We start from the raw sequence: 11,706 nt of genomic DNA, 5'->3' as shown, positions 1-11,706 counted from the left end.
GAACTCCTGACCTTGAGCGATCCACCCGCCTTGGCCTGCCAGAGTGCTAGGATTAAGCCACCACGCCCGGCCTCTGCTAACGTTTTAGTACATTTCCTTCTGGTCTTTCTCAACAGGGCTTCTGAAGCTGTCTGGGCAAGGGGTACTTTTGGTTTCTAAGGCAGCCTACAGATCTCTCCTCAGGAAGATGACTTCAGTGCTTTAGGTCTAGTTTGTACTTCTTTTTCTAGTTCCCCAAGGTGGAAGGTTGGGCTATTGTTTCAAGATCCTTCTTTGTTAATATAGTGTTTATGGCTATGAGTTTCCCTCTGAACACTGCTTTAGTTGCATCCCATGCACGTCTTTGCAGTTTTGTTCATCTAGAGTATTTTCTAATTTCCCTTGCAAATTCTTCTTTGACCCAGTGGTTGTTCAGGAGAATGTTGTTTACATACCCTTCCAAGGGAGAAAAAATCCTCAACATTCTCTCACCCCATGATCCTGAAGCTCTAATTTGAGAAACAGCAGTAGAAACTGGTTTAATACTTAGGTAAACAAAGAAAGCTGATTATTAAAATGTAGTTATCAAAATATTAACATCAATTCCCAACAGAGGATTTTATGTGCTGCTTTATTAATGCATAAAACAACAAGGTCCGGGAGCAGCTCTAGTAACTCCTGTAAATTCTAAGTATGTAGTTAACGACCCTTAACATAAGGTAGTTTGTTCCTTGTGTTCATCGTTGCTGGGCGTGCACTGTAGTCCAGGAACGCTGAGCATAGAGCTGTGTTTTTTCCCATCCCAGGTCACAAAGCCTCTAAATTCCCTCAGTGAAGAGCCTGTTATCACCGGAGGTTTTTGCGATCACCCCTTGTGTGGGTTTCATGGGGCTCTAACAGAGTGTCAAAAACTTGGTAGTGATTCTATTTTTACAAAAAAAAACCAAAAACCTTGGTAGCTTAGAAAAACAGAAACTATTCACTTTCAGTTTTGGGGCCCAGAAATGTGAAATCAAGGTGTGGGCAGCGCCTGTTCCCTCCAAAGGCTCCAGGGAGAGTCCTTCGTGCCCCTCCAGCTTGTGGGGTGGCGGGCACTCCTCGTGGTCCCTGGGCTTGTGCACGCGTCCCTTCGATTTCTGCCTCCATCTTCACATGGCGTCTTCCCTGCACATCTGGGGGTCCTCCCTTCGTATGAGGACACCGGTCATGGAGTAGAGCCCACCTCATCCAGCAAGATCCCACCTTAGCTGACATGCGTTTCCAAATGAGACTACGTTCCATGGTTGCCAGTGAACGTGAATTTCAGGGGGACACTGGTGAACCCACCTTGCATACTGTGCTGAATCGCGTGCTCTTCACAGGCACTATTTGCTTCTTAAGGAATTGTTGTTTTTGGTGGCTGACACGTGGGGTGGGGCTTGGCAGCCGGATGTGAGTCTGAGTCTATCTCTGCCACTGGCTCCCTGTGTGGTCACAGCCGGTCACCTCCCTGAGCCCCAGTTTTCCCATCTGTAAAATAGGGAGATTGCTAGATTCTTGGGAGGAGGGGGAGACCTAATTTAGGGCTTTGCAAACTTCATGGACGTGTTTAGGAGAGGGGCTGAGAAAGCATATGACGTTTTAGAATGTGTTTTCATTTTATTGCTGATATTACTTAAAAAAGCAAATACATAAGGTGGGTAGGGTAGACACATATTCTGACTAGCCCCTTCCATAGAACATTCTGCGATGTTGGAAACGTTCGGTCTCTGGCACCAGCCAGGTGCGCCTGTGAGCACTTGGAATGAGGCTGGTGTGATGGGAGAACTGAGCATTTAAATTTAAATTAAACGACTCTGCGGGGCTAGTGACTACTGGTCAGCCCAGCTGAGGTCATTCAGACAACTACCCTAAACCCAGGTCTCTGGCACTATGGTCACCTCATGGGACAGCCTTTCTCAAATTAGGGCTGGTGGACCATAGGGTGAGAGGATGTTGGGGAATTTTTCTTCCCTTTGAAGGGTCTATTACAGTAACAGACCAGCACTCTTTTTTATTTATTTATTTATTTTTGAGACAGAGTCTCACTCTGTCACCCAGGCTAGAGTGCGTGGCATCATCAGCACACTGCAGCCTCCAACTCCTGGGCTCAAGTGATCCTCCTGCCTCAGCCTCCCAGGTAGCTGAGACTACAGGTGTGCGCCACTGCACCTGGCTCAGTTTTTTTCTTTTTTTAGTAGAGGTGGGGTCTCAGTCTCGCTTAGGCTACAGACCAGCACTCTTTTTTTTTTTTTTTTGAGACAGAGTCTCACTGTGTTGCCCGGGCTAGAGTGCTGTGGCGTCATCCTAGCTCACAGCAACCTCAAACTCCTGGGCTTAAGCGATCCTCCTGCCTCAGCCTCCCGAGTAGCTGGGATTACAGGCATGTGCCACCATGCCTGGCTAATTTTTTCTATATATTTTTAGTTGTCCAATTAATTTCTTTCTAATTTTAGTAGAGACGGGGTCTCGCTCTTGTTCAGGCTGGTTTCGAACTCCTGAGCTCAAACAATCCGCCCGCCTTGGCCTCCCAGAGAGCTAGGATTACAGGCGTGAGCCACCGCGCCCGGCCAGAGATGAGCACTCTTAAGCAGCCACTGGGTCAAAAAAAAAATTGCAAGGGAAATTAAAAAATACTTGGAGATGCATCAAAATGAAAACACCACCTACCAGAAGTTCTGGAATGCAGCTAAAGCAGTGCTCAGAGAAAAATTTATAGCTGTAATGGCCACATCAAGAAAGGTGAACATGTCAAATCCAATACATAATCTTTCACCTCAGGAAACTGGAAAGAGAAGCTCTCATTAAACCCAAAGCAAGCAGACAAAAGAAAGTAATAAAGATTGAAACAGAGAAGAGAGAAACAAAATCAACAAAACCAAGTCGGTCCTATGAAAAGGTTGACAAAATTGGCTGACCTGAAGAGGGGTCGATTTTTAGCAGCACCCAAAAGCACATGTTTATATCCACAAAATAAAAAAATTTCAAAATATTGACAAGCCCCCGTCCCAGCCCTGGCCTTCTCTGCAGGTTGAGCCTGTGCACAGGAACAGGTGGACCAGTCTGTGTCCGTCCGGCTGGCTACTCACAGCTGGTGATGCCATTTCCCGCTCCCCTTCCCGAGCCACTGGCTGCAGAGAAGGGATCTCGAGGGAGCGGAGGGCATAGGGAGGCCAGGGTGGCCCCAGACCCTCACCTCAGCTTGCTCCCCCAGGGCTCCTTCAAGGAGCTGGTATACGTGTTCATCATGGTGAAAGACGCTGGCTTCACCCCGGACCTGCTGTCCTACGCGGCCGCCCTCCAGTGCATGGGACGGCTCGACCAGGATGCCAGGACCATCCAAAGGTAGGTGGTGTTGGGTGGCCCCCGGCCTGGGCTGTGGGCTGGGACCCTCGGAGGACCCGAGGAGGTGTCCTCAGGGTGGGCTATGTGGGGGCTGAGTCTGGGGCTGCTCCGCAGGTGTCTCAAGCAGATGGCCCGGGACAGGCTGCAGCTACAGGACCTCTTCACAGTCGTGCCCCTGTCTGAGGAGGAGCGGGCCGCGCTCCTGAGGGCCATAGTCAAGGCTCGGCCAACCTTCAGGCCACGGCTGCGGCCCCCGCCCCAGGTCAACACCTCGACGCTGCTCAGGGAGGTCTACGCCAAGGTGAGTGGGGCCTGGCACCAACGGGCAGGTGTCTCTGCCCTTTACCGGTGCTGTGCTTGTCCCAGGAGCCTCGGCTCGGCACCTGCTGGCTGTCACACAAGCTCTGAACCCTCCCTTCCTGCTCCGAGAAGATGGAACAGTGGAGCTGGAAGTGCCCTGCCCTGCAGGGCGTGGGAGGGCCTTGGCCTGGGGGTGACAGGTGCCAGGAGGATGAGGCCATCAGAGGATTGGAGGGGACAGGGCCCCAGGGCACTGCAGGGATGGCCCTGACATGGCCTAAGACTGGTGTTGGGACTCAGCTGCTGCCAGAACCAGGCTGGGGGCCGTGACCTCCCCCGCCCCCGAGGGCAGGAGGGGAGTGTGAGGGGCGGGCGGAGCCACCTGGCAGATGCCTTGGGTTTGTCTTTTACTTAGATGTAATTCACCTGCCACAAAATTCACCCTTGTAGAGAGTGCAATTCAGTGTTTTTAGCATATTGAGAGTTGTGCAACCACCACCACTACCATCTGTTCTTGAAACATTCTCATCACCCCAAAAAGAAACCCCATCCCTATCAGCAGTCACTCCCCAGCCCTGGCGACCACGAATCCACGTCCCGTCTCTGTGGCTCTGCCTGTTCTGGACGTTTCACACAAATGGAGTCTCACACTGTGTGACCTTCTGTGTCTGGCGTCTCTCACTGAGCACGACGTCCTCAAGGTCCATCCACGCTGTGGCCTGTGTCAGAGCCTCGTCCCTTTCATAGCTGAGTGACATTCCACGTGTGGGTGGACCGCACTGTCCATTCGTCCATCGATGGGCGTTTGAGCTGTTTCTACCTTTCAGCTTCTCTGAATGATGCTGTGAACGTTTGTGTGTAAGTTTTTGTGCGGACGTGTGCTTTCAGTTCTCAAAGCGTTCGGTTTAGTTGCTATTTTTAATTTATCTGTTGTCTATTTTTGGCCTGGTCACACGTTCACATGATTCCAAATTTGAGAATAAAACAGCAAACATCCAGGGACGCGATGAACTGTCTGCTGGGCTCTGCCGGCCGCCGCCCTGCCCTGCCCAGTCCCCCTCCCAGATGGGCACCCCTTGTCCCTGTCACCAGTGGCACCTGCTTCACACACTGTGCCACTGCTCTCTGCGTTGTCAGCGATGGAGGAGGGTAACTCTCAGGAGACTTGCAGGGGCTCCTGGGCAGGGCAGGTGGACGTGCCGGGTAGGTGCCGGGCAGAGGGCACAGGTCACAGGCCTCCCTCGGTCAGACGCCCGGGCCCTCACCACCCAGCTCTTCCCCCAGGATGGCCCCGTGTCCTACCCGAAGCTGCACCTGCCCCTGAAGACCCTGCAGGGCTTCTTCCAGCAACAGCTCCACATGGAGCTGACCGCCAGTGTCTGCGTGGAGTCCGTGGAGAAGGCTGTGCTGACCAAGGAGACCATGCATGCGGTGAGGGGCTCAGACCTGCGCCGCGCGGAATGGGCCGTCCCCTGGTCTGGGTGTGTGGCAGGGGTCAGGGTCCTGGGGTCTTGCCAGGCCGGGGCTCAGGAGGGACTGGTGGGGCCCTGAGGGTGGGTCTCAGCCTCCTCAAACACACCGAGGGCCCCACAGGGTCTCTGCAGGGTGATGCCACTGGGACAGGACTCCTGGGGCCTGTGGGCTCGGGTCCTACGGCTGCTGCCATGGTGACCACGCCCACGTCCTGCCCCCTCCCTCCCCCCTGCAGCGGAAGACCCTGACGAACCTGCGAGTTCAGTGGGAGGCGGCACTGCACCGAGCGCTGCAGGAGACCAAGGCCAGCCTGGCCCGCCAGGCGCACGAGGGCCGCCCCACGCTCTACCCCTTCCTGTGCCTGCTCAGCGAGCATGAGTTTGTGCGGCTGCTCACGCAGGTGGGTCTGGCTTCCCGTGGGCACTGAGTGGGGGGATCGGGGGGTGGTGGGTGGTGGGCTCACAGCTGCCTTCCCCAGACCCTGCAGGCGCTGCCCGCCCAGGGCAAATCCTTCATCTCCGTGGCCCAGGAGCTGGGCCGGCGGACCTTCAGCCGGCACATGGTGCAGAAGCAGCAGCTCAACAACCAGGTGCAGGCGCTGGAGCGGCGGTACACGCAGTATCTGCGCCTGCTGGCCTCCGACACCCAGGTGAGCGCCAGCCGCGGGGCTGGGGAGCCAGGTGGGTTTCCCGGTGCGGAAACTGAGGCCCCAGCCATGGGGCCACGCAGCGCAGTGGGTGCCCCCCTCCATCCCAGCCTGTCCCATTTGTAGAACGGGGGCCACAGTTGCCCAACCAGCTGGGCGAGGTGGGGACATCCAGCGCTGAAGCCCTCCTGACTGACCCTTCCCTGCAGGTGGCCGAGCCCCACCTGCCACGGCAGTACTGGGAGGCGCTGGGGCTGCCGGAAGCGCCGCAGGAGAAGCCCTGGCCGGTGCCGGTGCTGCTGCAGCTGGGCAGGCAGCTGGCGGAGCTGCTGGTGCAGGCTGTGCAGATGCCGCGCAGCCCGGCCGCGCCCCCAGGCTCCTGCGGGCTCATCCCTGTGCTCTACCACGTGTACTCCTTCCGCAGCTTCCGCCAGGTGGGAGTGGCTGGGGGTTCTAGGTGGTGCGGGGCCCCCGGGCTGAGTCCTGGGGTCGCCCCAAGTGGGTGGCAATGCTGTGCCTCGCTGCAGTGGGTCCTTGCCGGTTGGCCCTGCCTCCGATTACTCGGAACAGAGCCCCTGGGGCAGGCCCTGACCGCCTGTCTGCCTGCACGTCTAGATCGGCATCCTGAAGCCGCACCCGGCCTTCGTGCAGCTGCTGGCGACCGCGGCGGAGCCCATGCTGACCTTCGAGACGGTGGACGTGCCCATGCTGTGCCCGCCCCGGCCTTGGACCTCCCCGCACTCCGGCGCCTTCCTGCTAAGCCCCACCAAGCTGATGCGCGCGGTCGAGGGCACGACGCAGCACCAGCAGCTGCTGGAGCGCTGCCCGCCTGCCGAGCTGCACGGCGCCCTGGACACACTCACTCAGCTGGGCAACTGCGCCTGGCGCGTCAACGGGCACGTGCTGGACCTGGTGCTGGAGCTCTTCAGGGACAAGGGCTGCTCCCGCCTGGGCGTGCCACCCCCGCCCTCCGAGGCACCCCAGCCACCGGAGGGCCGCCTGCCGCGGGACACCCCACCTGCCCGAAAGGCTGAGCTGCGGCGGGAGATGGCCCGCTGCCTCAAGGTTGCCCGCGAGATGCACAGCCTGCGCATGGACGCCCTGTACCGCCTCTCGCTGGCCCAGCACCTGCGGCACCGCATCTTCTGGCTGCCCCACAACATGGACTTCCGCGGCCGCACCTACCCCTGCCCGCCGCACTTCAACCACCTGGGCAGCGACCTGGCGCGGGCCCTGCTGGAGTTTGCAGAGGGCCGCCCGCTCGGACCCCACGGCCTCGACTGGCTCAAGATCCACCTGGTCAACCTCACGGGGCTCAAGAAGCACGCCTCGCTGCGGGCACGTCTCGCCTTCGCCAACGAGGTGATGGAGGACATCCTGGACTCCGCGGACCAGCCCATGGCGGTAGGGCCCCAGCCACGGCCACGCAGCCCCGCCCACTGTCCGTGGCTCCCGCTGCTGGCCTCTGGCTCCTGCTGCCCCACAGGCCTCTCAGACTCTGTCCTCTGTCCTCCCTCTTCCCTCAGAGCCTCAGGACAAGCTGCCCGCGAGCGCTTTTCCCCTGGTCTTGCTTCCTACCCCAGTCCACGGCAACTCCGACCTCTGTCCACAGCCTCCCCTTCCCTGTGGCTGTTCCACACTCCTGTCCAGGGCACCCCTCCTATATCCTGCCAAGTTGGGTCCTGTCTGCCCCAGCACTTGTGCGTGTGTCCTCCCTGTGTCCCCATGTGCCCTGGGGCTAGAGAACCCCTGGCCTCACCTGGTGCCACCCGACTGCCCTCCACAGGGCCGCAAGTGGTGGATGGAAGCGGATGAGCCCTGGCAAGCCCTGGCCTGCTGCGTGGAGATCGCTAGGGCCGTGCGCACCCCCGACCCCGCCACCTATGTCTCCCACCTCCCTGTTCACCAGGTGAGCCATGGGTGGGGCCCTGACAGTCAGGGTTGGGTTTACGGTATCCCAGGTCCCAAGGTTTGCAGTCTGACGTTGCATCTTGAAACCTGGGCAACTTTCAGGGACAGCCACAGTGGGTCCCAATGGCTTTGCTGTGTGGCCTTGTGCAGGCATGTCCTCCCCTCCCTGCCGGCAGGGTGCAGGGTCCAGGGGCAGCTGCCCCACTGCCCCTGGGCTTTGGGGTGTGTGGCTCTAGGGACGGCTCAGCTTGGGGGTCACTTGGGGGCTACCACACCCGTCTCTCTGAGCCCTTTCCCTTCTGTGGTGGGGGCCCGAGAGCTCACGGCATGCGCAGAGCCCTGGGGAAGCACAGAGCCGTGGTGTCGTAGCTTGTGGATGCCTCACCCCCACTGTGTCCCCCCTGCCACCCAGGACGGCTCCTGTAACGGTCTGCAGCACTATGCTGCCCTGGGCCGTGACAGCGTGGGCGCCGCCTCTGTCAACCTGATGCCCTCGGACCTGCCACAAGATGTGTACAGCGGGGTGGCCGCGCAGGTGGGCTCTGCGGGCCCCTCCCTACCCTGCTGTCCACCCAGGGTCTCGGGTACAGCAGGGACATGGGCCCTTAAGTCAGTGCCACAGCCCCACGGTGACCCCACAGTGACCCCGTCCTCGGCCTGTCCCATGGGGTGTGATGGGGGCTCCCTGGGGAGACGTCAGGGGCCGGGCGGTCCCCCAGCTGCCTGACTCGCGCCGCCGGCACAGGTGGAGGCGTTCCGCAGGCAGGACGCAGAGCAGGGGCTACGCGTGGCGCAGGCGCTAGAGGGCTTCGTCAGCCGCAAGGTGGTCAAGCAGACCGTGATGACCGTGGTGTATGGAGTCACCCGCTATGGTGGGCGCCTGCAGATCGAGAGGCGCCTCAGGGAGCTCAGCGACTTCCCCCAGGTAGGCGGGCCTGTGGCATCGGGAAATCTGATTTCACCCCCGACCACTGGCTGCCCTTGGCCTGGGGCTCGTCTCCTGCCAGCCGCCCGCGGGTCAGCTCCCCTGCTCTCATCCACCCCCAGGACCCTGTGCCTCAGGGGTTGTGACTGGGCCGCCCCGTGGGGGTGGCGGTCCGCGTGGGCCCCCTGCCAACCCCCTGCCCGGCCCACCACCTGCCCTCCCCAGGACTTCTTGTGGGAGGCCTCCCACTACCTGGTGCGCCAGGTGTTCAACAGCCTGCAGGAGATGTTCTCAAGCACCCGGGCCATCCAGGTGAGCCATCCCCCCACGGCTCCCTGAGGAGGGCGGCAGGTGCGCCCGCGGCCCTGGTCTGAGCTGTCCCCCGCCCACAGCACTGGCTGACTGAGAGCGCCCGCCTCATCTCTCACACGGGCTCAGCGGTGGAGTGGGTCACGCCACTGGGCATCCCGGTCATCCAGCCCTACCACCAGGAAGCCAAGTTCACGGTACGTGGACCCCCAGCCCCCTCAGCAGGTCGGGCCTGGTGCGGGACTCACAGCCTCTGCCCCGCCTGCAGATCAGAGGAGGGATTCAGAGCATCACCTGCAGCAAAGCCAAGGACAGCAGCCAGTGAGTGGGGGCCCGGGCTGGGCGGGGGCCGGGGTGGGGTGTGTGCTGGGCCCTCAACCCCTCCCCATCCCCCAGGAAGCCCAACATAAAGAAGCAGAAGAACGGGTTCCCACCCAACTTCATCCACTCGCTGGACTCCTCGCACATGATGCTCACGGCCCTGCACTGCTACAGGTGGGGACCCTGCTCTGTTAGCCTGATTCCTGTGTGCCAGGCCCACGCAGGTCCCCGGGATGGTGTCCAGAGGGATGGAGTGGGGTCTGGGGGAGATGAGGACTCTGGCCATGTCTTCGGCCTGGTGCCCAGAGGAGGAACAGCCTGTGCAAGGGCCCTGAGGCAACGGGGCGTGAGCGTTGGGCAGGGGTGAAGGTGGCCCTTGAAGTTCCCACATAACAGGGTCCCTGTGGCCACGTGGGGAGAGCAGGGTGTGGGCTCTGCCCCTTCCAGGTGTGGCACAGCAAGAAAAGGTCGGCTCCGAGGCACCTGGACTTCGTCCTGGCGGGATCCGTAGGCCGTGTGGAGGGTGGGGAAGATCTGGGTGGGGGAGCCAGAGGGGCAGGGGTGTGGACGTCCTGCGGGGAAATCGCTGCTGTGCAGGTGACAGCCGGGCTGGACAGGGTTCAAGGCAGACGCAGCCCAGGACGAGGTCTGGAGGGGCCGTGCATCCACGGCCTGGAGGAGCTGGACACCTTTGGCACCTGGCGGGATGTGGGGCAAAGGCTCCAGGAACAGCTGCGCAGAGGCCAGGCCCAGGCTTGCCAGGGGGCAGCTGGTGTGATGGAGAGGCTCGCGGGAGGGTGGGCGTCCCCGGACGCCGAGTGGGTCTGAGCCCCAGGGGGAGGGGCCCCTCCTCACCGCGCTCCTCTGCTGCAGGAAGGGCCTCACCTTCGTCTCCGTCCACGACTGCTTCTGGACCCACGCGGCTGACATTGCCATCATGAACCAGGTGCCCCTGGCCCTGTGGTGACCTGAGTGTGTCCACTCACCAGTGGGCCGCACCGGGGTGTGGGGGGTGTGGCGCCAGGCCCCGCCTGACCTGGGATGCCCCCCCAGGTGTGCCGTGAGCAGTTCGTGCGTCTGCACAGCCAGCCCATCCTGCAGGACCTGTCTGCGTTCCTGGTGAAGCGCTTCTGCTCCAGTCCCAGGTGAGAGCCCCTCCACCGCCAGCGTATCCGGTCGCCCCCTTCTTGTCCCTGTCCGGCCTCACCCCCACCCGCCTTTAGCTTCCAGCCCCGGAGTGTGGCCCAGCGAGCACAGATGGCCAAGCTGATGGAGACGCTGCAGTCCCTGCCTGAGACAGGTAGGGGCGGGCCGCTTGCGCCGGGGGGCGGGCCTCCCTGCCCGACCCTGCTCCCGCCCACCGCCCTCTGCTCCCTCCGCAGGGAACTTCGACCTGGAGCAGGTGAAGCGCTCTACCTACTTCTTCAGCTGACGTCCCGGGCGCCTTGTACCATAGTGTAAATAAAGTTCAGTCGCCACCCACGGGAGCTGCTGCCTTCGGGAGGGCGCGCGCCCTGCCGCCTGGGGCCGGCCCCAAGCAATCAGACGCGGCAGGCTGGGCGCCAATGCTGTCGTTTATTGCGCGGAATGGGGGTGTGGGGGTTAATGGGGCATGGGGGCCGCGGTGGGGGCGCTGCTGCCTCGGCTCGTCAGTACATTCATCACGACGGCGGGACCCCCGGCCTCGCCCCACGCCCGGGCCCTGGTGCGGTGCTGACAGCCGGGCGTGCCCGCTCCGGGGAGGGCACCGCGGGGCACGTGGGGACGGGGCCGGGCCGGTTATTGCGTGAGCGCGATGGGGGCAGCGGGAAGCCGGCAGGCCAAGTATTGCACTTAAAAAACAATCCTCATCAGACGGCGAGCCACCTACGAGGGTGGGGGCGGGCGGGACTGCACAGCCATCTCCTCCTGGCCACGGGCCGCCCCGTCCCCGCCTTACAGTTGGGGGAACTGAGGCACCGAGGTGAAGAGAGCCCCTCGCACGCACGCGAGGCCGCCGCCGGGGGCAGGGGCGATGGGGGTGGGCGCAGGGCGGTGAGGGGGGACGGCCGGGGGCGCGGAGGGGGCTGCCCCGCCAGCCCGGCCCGCCCGTCCGACTACAACTACCTACGTCTCCTCTATGGCTTCTGGGGCGGGCGGGCGCCGGGGCAGCGCGCAATGGCATGGCTTTGGTCTGGATGACGGCCCGCCCCCGGCCAGCCCGGGCCCGCGGGGCGGCGCGGCGAGGGTCACAAGTTGGACGAGAGGCGCGAGCGCGCGGAGTCCAGCGGGTCGAGGCCGCCGGCTGCGCCGGGCGAGGCTGAGTCCCTGCGGTCCGGGCTGGGCGCGGCGACCCGGGCGGCGGGCGCGGGCCCCAGGCGCGGCGTGGAGCTGCTGGCCGGGCGCGCCGAGGCTGCGGGGCCCGGCGCCCCGTGAGGCAGCGAGGGCTGCGAGGCGGACAGCGGGCGTGACGCGCGGCTCAGGCGGCGCGCGGGCAGCG

The 11,706-nt window shown here is 61.9% G+C and overlaps 2 protein-coding genes across 4 annotated transcripts in view; one reads left to right on the top strand and one right to left on the bottom strand.

Annotated features, from left to right (window-relative positions):
- The window catches only part of POLRMT (polymerase (RNA) mitochondrial (DNA directed)), a 14,316-nt gene extending 3,602 nt beyond the window's left edge, over window positions 1-10,714 (top strand). For 2 of the 3 annotated variants that reach the window (XM_012645467.1, XM_012645465.1), the window contains exons 4-21: window positions 3,212-3,342; window positions 3,457-3,643; window positions 4,927-5,073; window positions 5,351-5,515; window positions 5,594-5,764; window positions 5,971-6,195; window positions 6,377-7,165; window positions 7,548-7,670; window positions 8,085-8,207; window positions 8,418-8,597; window positions 8,823-8,909; window positions 8,990-9,103; window positions 9,175-9,227; window positions 9,303-9,401; window positions 10,101-10,173; window positions 10,281-10,372; window positions 10,451-10,527; window positions 10,610-10,714. In XM_012645467.1, the coding sequence (XP_012500921.1) occupies window positions 3,212-3,342; window positions 3,457-3,643; window positions 4,927-5,073; window positions 5,351-5,515; window positions 5,594-5,764; window positions 5,971-6,195; window positions 6,377-7,165; window positions 7,548-7,670; window positions 8,085-8,207; window positions 8,418-8,597; window positions 8,823-8,909; window positions 8,990-9,103; window positions 9,175-9,227; window positions 9,303-9,401; window positions 10,101-10,173; window positions 10,281-10,372; window positions 10,451-10,527; window positions 10,610-10,659 (2,886 nt within the window). In that variant the 3' untranslated portion in view covers window positions 10,660-10,714. Of the gene's footprint in view, window positions 1-3,211; window positions 3,343-3,456; window positions 3,644-4,926; window positions 5,074-5,350; window positions 5,516-5,593; window positions 5,765-5,970; window positions 6,196-6,376; window positions 7,166-7,547; window positions 7,671-8,084; window positions 8,208-8,417; window positions 8,598-8,822; window positions 8,910-8,989; window positions 9,104-9,174; window positions 9,228-9,302; window positions 9,402-9,824; window positions 10,174-10,280; window positions 10,373-10,450; window positions 10,528-10,609 lie in introns of those variants that run through there. The other variant, XM_012645466.1, reaches the window with a different exon arrangement.
- A 741-nt stretch (window positions 10,715-11,455) lies between these two features.
- HCN2 (hyperpolarization activated cyclic nucleotide gated potassium channel 2) overlaps window positions 11,456-11,706 on the bottom strand; it is a gene marked incomplete at its 5' end in the record, with an annotated part of 20,836 nt that continues 20,585 nt past the window's right edge. The window contains one exon of the mRNA XM_012645354.1: window positions 11,456-11,706. Within this exon, the coding sequence (XP_012500808.1) occupies window positions 11,456-11,706 (251 nt within the window).

Source organism: Propithecus coquereli, unplaced genomic scaffold, assembly GCF_000956105.1.
Source record: "Propithecus coquereli isolate 6110/MARCELLA unplaced genomic scaffold, Pcoq_1.0 Scaffold232, whole genome shotgun sequence".
Taxonomy (NCBI): domain Eukaryota; kingdom Metazoa; phylum Chordata; class Mammalia; order Primates; family Indriidae; genus Propithecus; species Propithecus coquereli.
The sequence above is the reverse complement of the archived record's forward strand: the minus strand, read 5'-3'. Positions and strand labels throughout refer to the sequence as shown.